The sequence below is a fragment of the Platalea leucorodia genome, assembly GCF_965183815.1.
Source record: "Platalea leucorodia genome assembly, chromosome: 3".
NCBI classification, from domain to species: Eukaryota; Metazoa; Chordata; class Aves; order Pelecaniformes; family Threskiornithidae; genus Platalea; species Platalea leucorodia.
Genome location: NC_138825.1, coordinates 25028544 through 25041296, shown reverse-complemented (window position 1 = coordinate 25041296; position 12753 = coordinate 25028544). Strand labels below are relative to the sequence as shown.

Below are 12753 nucleotides of genomic sequence, written 5' to 3'. Positions count from 1 at the left end.
ATTAAAAAGAGAGCACATGGTTTCACTAAATTTATTGGTGAAATTCTGATACCTGAGACCTCTAGTCGTACATGGAGCAGTCACAGCAGATTTTTATCTAGATTATTAAAGCTTTGCATTAAATGCCTTGTCTTATGCATGCTTTGGAAAGCTCTGTGCAAATCTATGTATGTGATTAATAATAAAAATAACAAGTAAGATAATCTTGAAACATAAACAGCATTTCGCTTTTCTAATTTCTCTACTTGATTGTTCACTAGAGGATACTTCTCCCCTCCTTTTCTTTTTTGGTCTCTTATTGTGTTTTTTTTTAATTCTTTTTTTTTTTTTTTTTAACTTAGCAGTCTGTTTTGTTATTGCAGCATTTGTCATTTGCCAAAAGGCTGTGAAACAGTAGGGTTTTTTAAAACACATTCTTCTATTAGCCAAATCAATTCCTTCTGATACTGTTTGTCTCCATTTGTGGGTATGGCTCCAGCAAGGTCAGTAATTAGCTCCTAGGTTAACACTCCAGGGCCCTGCCACGGGAATTTTACTCAGGAGGATGTCAGATTACTGCCCACAGCCTCACACAACCCCTCCACCCCCAAGAATTTCCTTTAGATAAATATTACTAATGATTCAGTCCTGCATGGAGATAGAGTTGACCAGTGACAACATTTCTGTCTCTCTTCAGTTTTCACTACCCTAGAATGGAAAATATGTTCAGATGAAAGAATTTCAAACCATTTCAGTCATAAAGTGTTTCTTAATATTGTTTCTTTTACTAAAATAAACATCAGTGATCTTGCTTGGCTTTTACTTAAAGATGATTCATCCCACATGTTCTCGATAAAGCCTCTTACTTGGGATATTATCTTTAGTGTATTAAAAAGGGAGAGTTGAAGAGAATCTTTACTATATACCCACCTGATGCTGCTGAAGAGGGCACTCTTAGCTTTCTTTTACAATTGCCCTAATTATTTTCTTCAGTCTTACCCTCTCCCTGGCCCCCACTGCAAAGCATTAGCAGGCCCATTTGTAAAGTAGTAGTAACACAAAGTGAAACAATGCCATAACTGTCATCCAAATTGTTCTGTACAGGGTAGTGGAAGTGTTCAGTAATAAATGATATAAAAAGGTCTTTTATTGACAAGCTGCCATGTGCTGTTTGCATTAGAGAATATGAGAAGATGATGGCTGCTGCCCCTAGGTCCCAGTGGCATTCAACTCAGTGAGATAGCAGAAAATGCTTCAGTTTGCTTAAAGCATTGATAACACCTCTAAATAATTAACTGAGGACTTCCTGTCTTCAATTACTTAATGCTTTTTTTAACATCTTGAGAGGATTATAAGCAATTTATGGATTTCACATGATGAGCACATTCACCGCTATTCCCATAAAGCATTTGTGGGATCATGTTTCCAAAGCTTTGATGTAATTAAAAATAAGCAGCAAGACAATGGTGCAGTGGCAAGGTGCTAGCCTTCTCGTCTGTTATGTGAAAGACCCGAGATTCAGAGTCTCAAGAAATACTAATGCTACATCTTCATTAATGTTCAACTGTTGCTCAGGGAAGAACAGACAGTTTTGGAAAAAAAAAAAAATTAAAAAAGGAAGATGAGAAAAATCAAAACATGCATCCACAGGGAATAAGACAACAGTTCAAACATTTGAGATTATCTATGAAATAAATTTGATTGGTTTAACTTATTCTTTTAATTTAGAGAGCAATAATTATCCACATTTCTAAATCACTGTCATGAATTCTGTATTATTACCCAAGAAATCTCCCTCAGAAAACAGCACAAGATTTGATTATGTCTGTCAGGAGGAACAATCATTTATTTCACTCCTGGCTTAATGTAGCAGCATTGGACAGTGGCTTAACGAAACAGGCACACAAATGGAAAAAAGATCTTTGTTTTTCAGAAGGTAGTTTCATTTCCTCTCCCTTCCAACTGGTAAGAAAAACAGTATTGTTTCTATTAAAATCTCAGTTACTCTGGAGGTATAACTGCCTTTTGGGAAGGAAGTGGGAGCACAAGAAGTATTTTTCAAATGGGTTTGATAAATCATTCCTTGTTGGTATGTGTTCTTTACAGTATAAACTTACAACAGCAATTCTAAAACACGTACCACCAACTGGCATACTCTAGTTAATATCTCATGTCCAGAAACACTGAATATGGAGACAGGTGTAATATACAGTTGATGAATTTCACACTTGAGCATGATATTGTCAAAGAGGAACAGCAATCCTTTACTCCTCTGTGAGTGACTACAGCAAGGACGAACTCTTTTAATGCACTAAAGGATCCATTCTGACTCAGGACTCATGCTTTGAGGGGTGGTTGAGAGTGCCATATATGTTGTATAGGTTTTACTTGCCCTGAGTCAACATTTACTCTTTGGGTGGCTGTCATATGGTGTGTATAATATATGAATCTCTACGTTTCCTACTTGGATGAAAAAAAAAAAAAAAAGGAAAAAATAATATATTTATGAATTCCTAAAAATCATAGATACAAGAATTTCATAAGCAACCTGAGGTCAAAGAGTGAAAAAAGATATCCCAGAATGTTTATGTTTCCATTTTGTGTTCAACAGAAATATTTCTAAAAATAATTTTGCTTCAGTGTAACATTCAAATTTTGTTTGTTTGTAACAACCAAAAATCAAATATGTGAAAATAATACATTTGAGGTCTGAGTCAAATCTTCCCCCAAAATCCCTTGACTAAAGTTTCTTTCAGATACACACACACTAGTGAAATTTCACCAAGTATTTAGAAAATGGCTATAAGCAATACATAAGATTATAAACAGAATCCAGGATCTTTCCCTTTCTGTCTTCCTTTCCTTTTTTATTATCTCAGGCATAAAGTACTGGATCCTTCTTGCTCCTACACTGCTACGCATTCACAGCAGCACTAGTGACTTCAACTGCATTACTGCACATTAATGATGGTAAAAGAGAGAGTTGAATCTGTCTGAAGGGATGGCAAGCCTACACAGAATATCTGGGACCTCGAGCACACCACAGTCATGAAACTTAAATTGAACTGGATAGATTTATTTTAAAATTTTGAAATTAAATCTATTAATATTTTAACAAACAGCAGCCAGAAATGAGAGAGATTGAAAATAAAATAAATTTAAGATATGTGAAGTCATGATAAAGCATTGTAAACTGTGCACAGTACTAAGGATTTAAAAGTTACTGACAAATAGCATTTTTAACATGTTAATACTGTCTTATACCTTAAGGACAGGACATTAGCCTGTCAGAGAGCTCTGCCTCCTTACCTGATACTGTGTGCTGCATTCTGCTGGCAGTGTCAGTGTATATAAGTCCTTTCCCTACTTGACTGATCTGGTACTCTTTGATGATACCTTTTGGTTTCTTGGGTGCAATCCAGCTTAAATGTAATGCTGTTGAGTTCAAAGCACTGACGTCTGGTGGCTGAACACTCTCTGGGACTCCTTGGACAGTGACTGCAACTACCTGAAGACATATGAATTAAACAGCAATTTAATGTAACAGTGCACTAGATACCATGATCAATGAGAATGTCACTTTTGTTTTAAAATGTTGTTTGGCCTGGCATATCATTACCAAGGGCCTGGAGAACTAGTTACTTTTTCCTCCTTTTTCACAATGAAATCTGACCTTGAATACATTACATAAGTCTATGTCTACAATTTATCACAACAGGTTCACCACGTTTTAGCTGCAGTGTATAGCACAGGGTGAAACAACAAAAACTGTATTGCTTGAAAACTCTTGATAACTCTCTTCCATATGGTTTGTCAGTGTCTCTGCATTTTAACTGCCTGATTTCATATATTTTAAGCACCAGTAAACATGGGGCTAAGCCTCCATATATCCGATGCAATCTGAGCTCTATTGTAGTTATTTGCAACTCCATATTTTTGTAAGGAAACCAAAGGTTTTGAAAGATAGAATAACTTTGCACTTGTTAAGCTCTTTCTACAAAAAAAAAGAAGAGAAAGGAAAAAGCTAATTTTCTATTGACACATCTCTACCATCTCCTACAGAGGCATTTCCAAATTACACTGGTTTAATAAGTGAGTCAGACCTTTTTCTTTTTGAGAATCACTTTTCTTTTTCTGTTATTACCACCATAAAGTATTTATATTATGCTGTAAATATAAAATGTGCCCTCTATAATATATTGTCTTAGTGCATTTGTGGAATCAGTCCCTACTTGCAGACTTCAGTGTTTGCAACAGTAAACTCCTTAATTACAGACAAGTGAAATAAGCAGGATTTATTAGCTCAGGATGATGGTTGCAGCAACTATGCCTACATAGCTTCCAGACCATGGCTCTGTGTGCAGGTACAGGACTATGCACCTGTCTCCATGCCTCTGCATCAGTGTTTCTTTTCTTATACTTTTGGCTGAGATTTGCACCAATAAGAAAAACAGTTAAACACCTGAGAAAAAGAAATCAACTTTTCAGTCCCATAGATGTTATAATTATAAAGCACAGCCTACCTATTCCCTGCCTCTGCCCCACAGACCTTACACTTGCAGTCCTAGAAATTCATTTCCATAGAGGCAAGAATATTATTGTGAAAAAGAGGTCACTTAAGAAATAGTTTTTCCAAATGATGAGTAAGACTGGTACTTTGCAGAACAGAAACTAGAGCTGGTCAAATAGTAATACTGGTGAAAGGCATCTGTGATTCAAAGTGATACAAGAGGAAATGAAGCAGTGACAAAGGATGGGAGGAGATTCTGTTTGCTTAAAACTGAAGCAGAGGCAGGTTGTACGCAATAGGAGTGTAAAGCCTGAAGCAGGTGCAGACATGGAAAGCCACCGAAGGGTAATATAGTGCAAGGAGGCTCTAAATAAGAAGGTTGTTGGACAAATTGACAGACTAGAGCTGAAGCAGATGAACTAAGAAATACCAAGGAAGAAGAGGCTATAGACCTCCTAGTGAGAAGCAAAGATTTAATTTCAAGGCTTAGAGAAAGTGTGTTTTAATATTCCTTACTCTATTCTATCATGTGCAGATTTCTCTTTAACAAACATCAGTTCCTACAGTGCAATTTCAGCTTTGCCAAGACTGAGATACTGCTTTCTTCTTCCACTTGCTTGTATCAACCTTAGGTTCCAAATAATCACCTGTCAGTAGTTGAATCCAAATAAGATTATTGATGTTTTTCACTTGCTTACTCAATAATCATCATGTCTTCAAATTACACCTTTCCAAAAGCATTTTTATGTTACCACACTGGCTGATAAAATTCTGGCACCAGTTCCATGAAGACCAATTTACTAACCTTGCTGCTGTCTGTGCAACCAGCAACAGTGCAGGCTCGCAGCTGGTATGAATATTCTTGGTATGGCTGGACACCACTTGTGTCTGTGAAGCTCATTTCTGTTCCTCTAAAACGCTCAAGTCCATTTCGGAGAACGATATAGTGAATAATAAGACCTATTGCAGAAAGAAAGTTTTCCCTTTTGTTAGCTGAGAAATCCTGTGTGATGGTATACTATAATAACCTACTCTGTACCCAGAAAATATTAAATGAAATCTCTAGGCGACCACTGTAACAGACAATCATCCTGTTTAAATGGCTAAGGTCAATTACCAGCTACTCTCCTCAACCTCTACATCAACATCTCGGTATTTCTCAATTTTTATTGAGAGCTATTCCAAGTTTTCTCACTGTTTGAAAATCATAAGCAAGATTTCCTGAAAGAAACATGAGTATCATCCACTCCCCTCCTCCTGAATCCCCAAATATTTTGTAACATGATTGCGATTTTCTGATCATATTTGCCAATTATTATTACAACTGTTCTCGAAAGAGGCTTCTGGGCATTTCTTAGAGACGTATCAAATTGTCTTCTGTGAAGTTAGACTCTACTCTTATTTGCAATGAAAACGATCTCAACCTAGAGCAAATTCTTCTACATTTCAGTACCAGTGATTAATTAAGAAACATTTTGTGATTTTGGAACACTGTCAGTTGAATGACAGAACATACTCTTTTTTCAACATATAGCAATACCATTTGGTTGAAGTGGTTCCTCCCAGTTTAGAAGTATCATGTCTTCCCGATTATCCACTTTGGCCCATTTTGGTGGACTTACGCCCTGTGGCACATCTTGCTTAGTGACAGCCCTGCTAATTTCACTGAAGCCTCTTCCATAGCTATTCCAAGCAGCCACTCTGTACTCATATGTGGTAAACGGTTTGAGGTTCAGGTCTAGAAAAAGAAAGTTAAATATGGATCATCTCAGTCTTATCAAAATGCAAAATAACTTTTGTTTATTTTTTTCTGTGCCTATGGGACTACTTCTGTGTTTAAAAACAGATAGATATGGAAGTTGTTCCTTTAGTCAGGGCCATTTTCTGATATAGCAATACTCCTATCAGCTTTTGTGAAAGCAAGTTGAGATCTTATGTATTCACTGAACTTCTTGCTACTCATTTCATTTCCCTGAAGATACTGTCCTGATTCTTAAAGAATGCTACTTCACTACAATTGCTTCACATTTAATTAGAATACTTGATAGCATTCAGGACATCTTTTTCTCCAGAGTGAATGAAATACACTAGCAAATCACCCATCTGATATGCCACTTTTCCTTACCTGTAAATGAATACTGGTTTGGAATTCCTGTGTAGACAGTCTCCTCTTCAGCTGGACACACACCTTCCTTCATCTCCTTTTCTGTAGCTCTCTGTGAACCTTTTATCCACGCACAGATATTCTCCCTAGGATCAAAGTCACACTTTCCACAATGTGCTGTTGCCTCCATAGATAAGGGGCAAAGGATATTAGCCTTGCATTCTTCTTTTACCTAAGGAATACACATACAATTGTAATATATTTACCACATCTTCCTTTCTTTACAAATGCTTCCATTTGTATTTCTCTGTCTTTATACAACATACAAATCAAGCAACCACATTGAGTACATTGATATTTCTAGGCAGACCCTTTCAGCCTCTGGCCTGTCTACTGTCTTTGGTTGTTAATGCTTTTATAATCATTTCTTAAAGAAATATTTTTTTTTTTTATAGCGTTCTTGCATGAAAACATCACAAATGTTAACCACTGGAAGCCCAAATGGCTGGGTTTGTTGAAAGTAGAAGAGTCTATAATCAAATGAGAACAGGATTTTATCTGGGAATTTGAACATTCTGCTCCTGCAAAGGCCAATCTCCTGTGGCAAATCAGTAGCGAACTCCCAGCCCCACACAGCTTGCCAAGTACACAAGAGGGCTCTCTGCAATTCCTTGGCAGCTGTCAAGGCTGAGAACTCTATCCATGGGCAATATAAATCGTGTCCTCTACCACATCACTCCTAAACAGCAGTTTTGCTGCAATAAGAGGACCTCTGCAAACGTTGATGCAGGTATAAGATTTAACCCATAAAGAACAATTCACAGAAATAGAAATACACACTGAACATCCACAAGTTTCCATTAAAATTCATGAAATAATATTTTTGCCAAACCGTAAGCTAGAGAGCAGTAATTCTCAAAAATATAGGTTGTTGCAGGAAGAAATGTACTGCAGTATTTGCTACAAATATTTCTGCCCATTAGGCTACAAACTTTAGAAGGAAAAACAAACAGAGTATATCTAATGCTTCCTTAATTCACCTACTGAAATTAGTTTGCTAGCTGATTATGAACTTCAGCTTATTTAATTTCCCAAACTTGGCACTCTCACAAAAATTACATTGTGATAGATATCAATATAAGATGTAGGATATAGATGCAGTGGATTCACATATAAAGTAGCTCCAGAATATGTCTCAGAATATCGGTCCTTTTAATGTTAGTAATTCTATACATATCAGAAAGCCAGCACTGCTATCTCTTTTCTACTGCGGGTAAGTGAAATACAAAGCGCTTCCTTTGTTTATACATTATACCTAAGGCATGGATCTAGCATGTTATCTACCAGAATGCATTAACCTATTCTCAGCCATTTTTTGCCTTGCATGAACTACTAATACAATGCATAGAGGAACTGTAGCTGACTCATCACAACACTTGGATTTTCTCTAGGAGGAAATTATTTAGTCTGAAGATGAAATGACATGAAAACCTTGACATGAAAAGGAGAAGATGGAAGAAATATTCGTGTATTAACTTAGTAGATGAATGCAAAGGATAGAGGAACACCTGTATGTGGCAAGATGGGGTCTGCTTTTCTTTTTACTTTAGTGATAAATTCGACAACATCCACCTGATTTCCATATCATAGAATTCACAATATCCAGTCCTCTTTCCTTCTCTCTCACCCACTTTCTCCCTCTCTAAATATGAATATGAATATAAATATAAATATATATTTATATGAAAGAATATACATATATATATAAAAACAGGTTTTCCATCCTTTGAGATGTTCATTTTGTTAAAAAAAAAAATTGTAATAACAGTTGACAATATTTTTACAGTTTACATATAACACCAAGATGCTAATTCTTGAAGATTTCTATTGAATTCAACTGGAGCTGCGAGACTTGTCCGCTTTGAAAGTTTGGCCAAATTGTCTCATGCTGATACCTATAGTCACTGGCCACTCTTAGAAAAGATGGAATTAACCTTTATGGTGCTTAGTTTACTCTGACATTAAAACAGAGTGAAAATAAACTGTATAATTCATTAGGTGTGAAAGACACCAAAAATATAATACCCTCATTGTTGCTAAAAGTTATACAGGGACCTATCCTAGTACTGCTGAAACTTATGCCAAAATTGCCACTGGTTTTCTATAGGATCAGGAGTAATTCCATCAAGAAAATATAAATTGCTTTATTTTTATTTATATTTTTTTAGGAGGTTGGGGAATCTATGTCATACTGCCTGCCCAAATTGAAATGTAATAGCATTTTGATACTTCAGAACTGGCCACTTCAATTTCAATTTCCACTTAAGGAACATCATCAGGAACTGTGGTCACAGAACAGAAGCTGGCTCTACATGCCAGTCTTGTTAGTATGCCAGCTTTTAGCCACTGTACTAATCTGAAGTGCTGGGCAACACTTCACAGAGGCAGCTAATCATTATTAATTCCTTTAGAATTCATTGCAATAACATCAATCATGGTGAACTCATTCGGTATTAATATGGATGTAATGTGAAAATGAATAATGCACACAAGAGTTTTTATATTCCTATTTTAGAAAAATAGTTATGAACAGTGTATTTCTCTTTCCATCGTCAAATCAGAGCTACCGAGAGATTTTCTATCAATTACCTTCATCATCATTCCAGCTGAAATCTTGTCAGAGCAAACATATTTCAAAGGATTATATCCAACTCCATTACAGCATTCTTCGCTCTTTGGAATAAGTTCAGTCTCACAGCATTTTACTGGCACTTGGTCATTCTTTCTAACATGTGCTAGGAACTCACCACTGGAACCTGAGCAGCATATGGTATCTGACATATTCACATATTCCTGCCCACAACAGAACATCCCTGAAATGAACAAACAAAAAAAAATATATCTGAATAGGAAATGTAAGTAAATAAATAAATAGATAAAGAAAGGAGAAAGCTCAGAACGCAATATAGCTTGGCATAAAACCATCATCAACTGGAATTACGCAGATTTAGCTAAAGTGAGATTAAATTCGAACGTGAGGTGACTGAAGTAAGCGTCCGGACTTCTAGACCTGCTGAAAACAATCAAGAATTGGAGGAATAAACAGGGATCCCCTACAATCAACTTAAACCATTGCTGAACTTTTGTAAGAACCTTTGCTATGAAATACCATACCAAAGTACTCTGCACAGCAGGTCAAAGACAGACTGTTGATGAAAATTTCCTGTAGAATGTAGAAATTGAGAAAGCTTCTCCATGTACTTTCCAGTCAGGTCTCATTCATCCCCCCTTACGTGGGCAGTCTTCCAACAGTGCATCTTAGCATTCCAGAATGTTTCACGTTATGTTTTAAAGTGGGGGTTCATACTAGGTACATAGAACTGAATGGGTGACTTGCCAAATACCCACAGTGAAGCTTCCGTCATCTGATACAGAGAATTACTCTTTAAGAAGTCACTATCTAAATATAATTTGCATTTCGTACTGGCATTGATAAGCTGCCAAAATTAATTCCACAGTCTTTCCTCTATTTTTAATAATTTTATTTTAAAATTAAAAGCTCATCATAACCACTGTAATTTTCCAAATATTCACATGAATGATTCTGCAACTGTGAAATACCAGTGCTGAACCCCACACCATTTAAAGAAAGGGGTAAATTTTAACTCTGAACCAAATGCTACAAACACCTCTATAATTGGCAATGAAATGTTATTGCTAATTCAACTAGAAAGACATCACCAAAAAATCCCATGGCTATGATATACTGTTACATCTACAAAGTAATTGGTATTTGACATAATTTTTGTAGTATGTAGACATTTAAAACACATGCAAAAGCAGTCACTTTTCTCACTGCCATTTATTGCAGCAAATCTCTCTTAGGAAGTCATACATAATGAAAATTACTCTTTAAGGGTATGATCCTGCTAAAGCATTCAGAGCATTTCATTCCAATCACTGGAATGACTCAAAATGGTGATGTTACTTGCATACTTCACCTATTTTCAGGGCCGGTTCCATTCACAGAAATCAAACTGTGATCACCAGCTCTCCAAGAGGTAAATATTTCCCCCTGTTCACACCCTTTCTCCAAATTGTCCTCGGATTCTAGCAATTTTAAGTAGAGAATTAATGCAGAAAATGACTCAGTTCAATACTAATAAGCAACTCAGACAGCCCCAAGGGACTTTTGACAGGCAAACTAAAATTTTGATAATGACCTGTTTTTCTATTGAAACAAACAAGGCTGTATTCTTTCACTGCGAACCTCATCTTTGTTTAACTGAATTAAATTTTTCAGCCAAGATTTCACTCACATAACAAGAAGTGACTCCCTTTCTAGTTTCTTTGGTAAACCATTACTTCTTTAATTATTATCAACCTTGTTCCAGTGTGATAAATTGCTAATTACTTAATACCCTAATCAGCGTTCATTCTTTGCACAGATAAACTGTGACAGCGCCATTAATTTAAATAGTAATTTCACTTAATGGCCAGAACGGCACACCAGATTTTTATGCAGCATTTTCTGAAGACTGCATCCATCACTGCAATATTCTGACATAAAGATGTCTGACGTGCACTAACTCACTTAGGGAGAGCAGATGTTGCAGAGCAGAGTTTGGTAGTAATTCCCATAGTGCATCACTTCAGCATGAATGAGCTGCAAAGGCAGAGGTAGACAATCTTCTGAAACTGCATTGCATAGCCTCTGACCTTTGCTTAATTTATCACATGTAGCACTTGACTCCTGAACCTTGACACCTCAAATGTACAATTTTAAATATGCTCCAAGAAAAACAAAATAGGACCATGGGATATTGATGGATTGATTTGCCTTCTAAAAATCACTTTATTCAGTTCCTTAAGGATCCAGAAATTCCTATAAATCCTTGCTGAATTCAGCAAAATACCAACACACAAACTATTTGTTTGTAAATCACTTGGAATATGTGTGTCATGCTTTATATATTTATGATTCATAGGCACATAATGCATTACAGCAAAAAGCAAATCCATGGGCTGGAAAAGACACTTCCTGCTAACAGTGATTTCTGTCAACAATTATTTCATGTTCATCCCCAGCAACTGAAAAAATTTACAAACATACCTGAGTGATGAATTACTAATTTAGTAAATCTGAAAAACCAATGCTTTCAAAAAGGAAAAATGAGTATTAAAAGGCTTAGCCTTTGGAGCCAGAATAGAGGATCAACAAAATACAGAGCCAGTGTACATTGCAAACTACTCCAAAAATCCTTGGCTTACATGTGGGTATTGCAACTATTACAGATCAGGAATCACAACAGTACAAAGCATCATCTTTCATGAGTCTGGGATGTCAGTACAGAGGCATTTTACTCGCCTTTTTTTTTTTTTAAAGAGAATATCCAAGAGTGGTTTTAGCTGACATTATCCTTTATAGCCACAAGTAGACAACTTTGGATAATCACATTGCAGGCATGGGGCTCAGGATGTGTGTACACAACGGCATCACTGCCAGCCTTTGCCAGTAGATGTCTCTATGGTCACCCCACTAAATAAGGCCAACAAGGGGCGAAAAATAAAACCTAAGAAAATAGAAATTAAAAAAAAAAAAAAAAAAAAAAAAAGAGTAATGTGTAATGGAAAAAACATCTCTTTTTGCAGGATAGACTCTCTGAAAAAGGTATACAATGGCAAATGAAAAAGTTCTACCATTCAAGCCCTTAAACCTTCAGTGCGAACCTGGATCTAGATTCTGCAGAAACGTGCTGCTTTCAAACTGGTCGTGAAACAATAAGGCTGTGCGCAAGGCTTGCACTTCTATTGATCATGTTTTTCTTGTATGATTCTTTTCAAGGAACTAAAACTCCCACACAAAAGCTTTAAATTGTCATTATATTTTTTAACCATGGCATTCATTGCCAACTACAAAACAGAGCTTCAGAAGCATTTCAGCTTTTGCATAAAGCCATCGCCATTACTTCTTCTCCTTCTAGACAATAAGCTCAGCTTTCCAATTACCATATTCTTGCAAAATTCTACTTATCCATTTGCCAATGATAAGTAAATTATGTTTTTATGTGAGAGTATTTTTTCCATTAGAATCATTATAATAATAGGGATAGGGAGCAGGTAGATTTTTGTGCCTGGCTTGTGCGTTTTCATGATGTGT

At 36.2% G+C, this 12753-nt stretch overlaps 1 protein-coding gene across 1 annotated transcript in view; it reads right to left on the bottom strand.

Moving 5' to 3' along the window:
• The window catches only part of USH2A (usherin), a gene marked incomplete at its 3' end in the record, with an annotated part of 389347 nt that overhangs the window by 73664 nt on the left and 302930 nt on the right, over positions 1-12753 (bottom strand). The window contains exons 50-54 of the mRNA XM_082305924.1: positions 9243-9466; positions 6615-6825; positions 6030-6227; positions 5291-5449; positions 3289-3483 (exon numbers count right to left, since the gene is read on the bottom strand). Coding sequence (XP_082162050.1) covers positions 3289-3483; positions 5291-5449; positions 6030-6227; positions 6615-6825; positions 9243-9466 — 987 coding nt within the window. The remainder of the gene's footprint in view (positions 1-3288; positions 3484-5290; positions 5450-6029; positions 6228-6614; positions 6826-9242; positions 9467-12753) is intronic.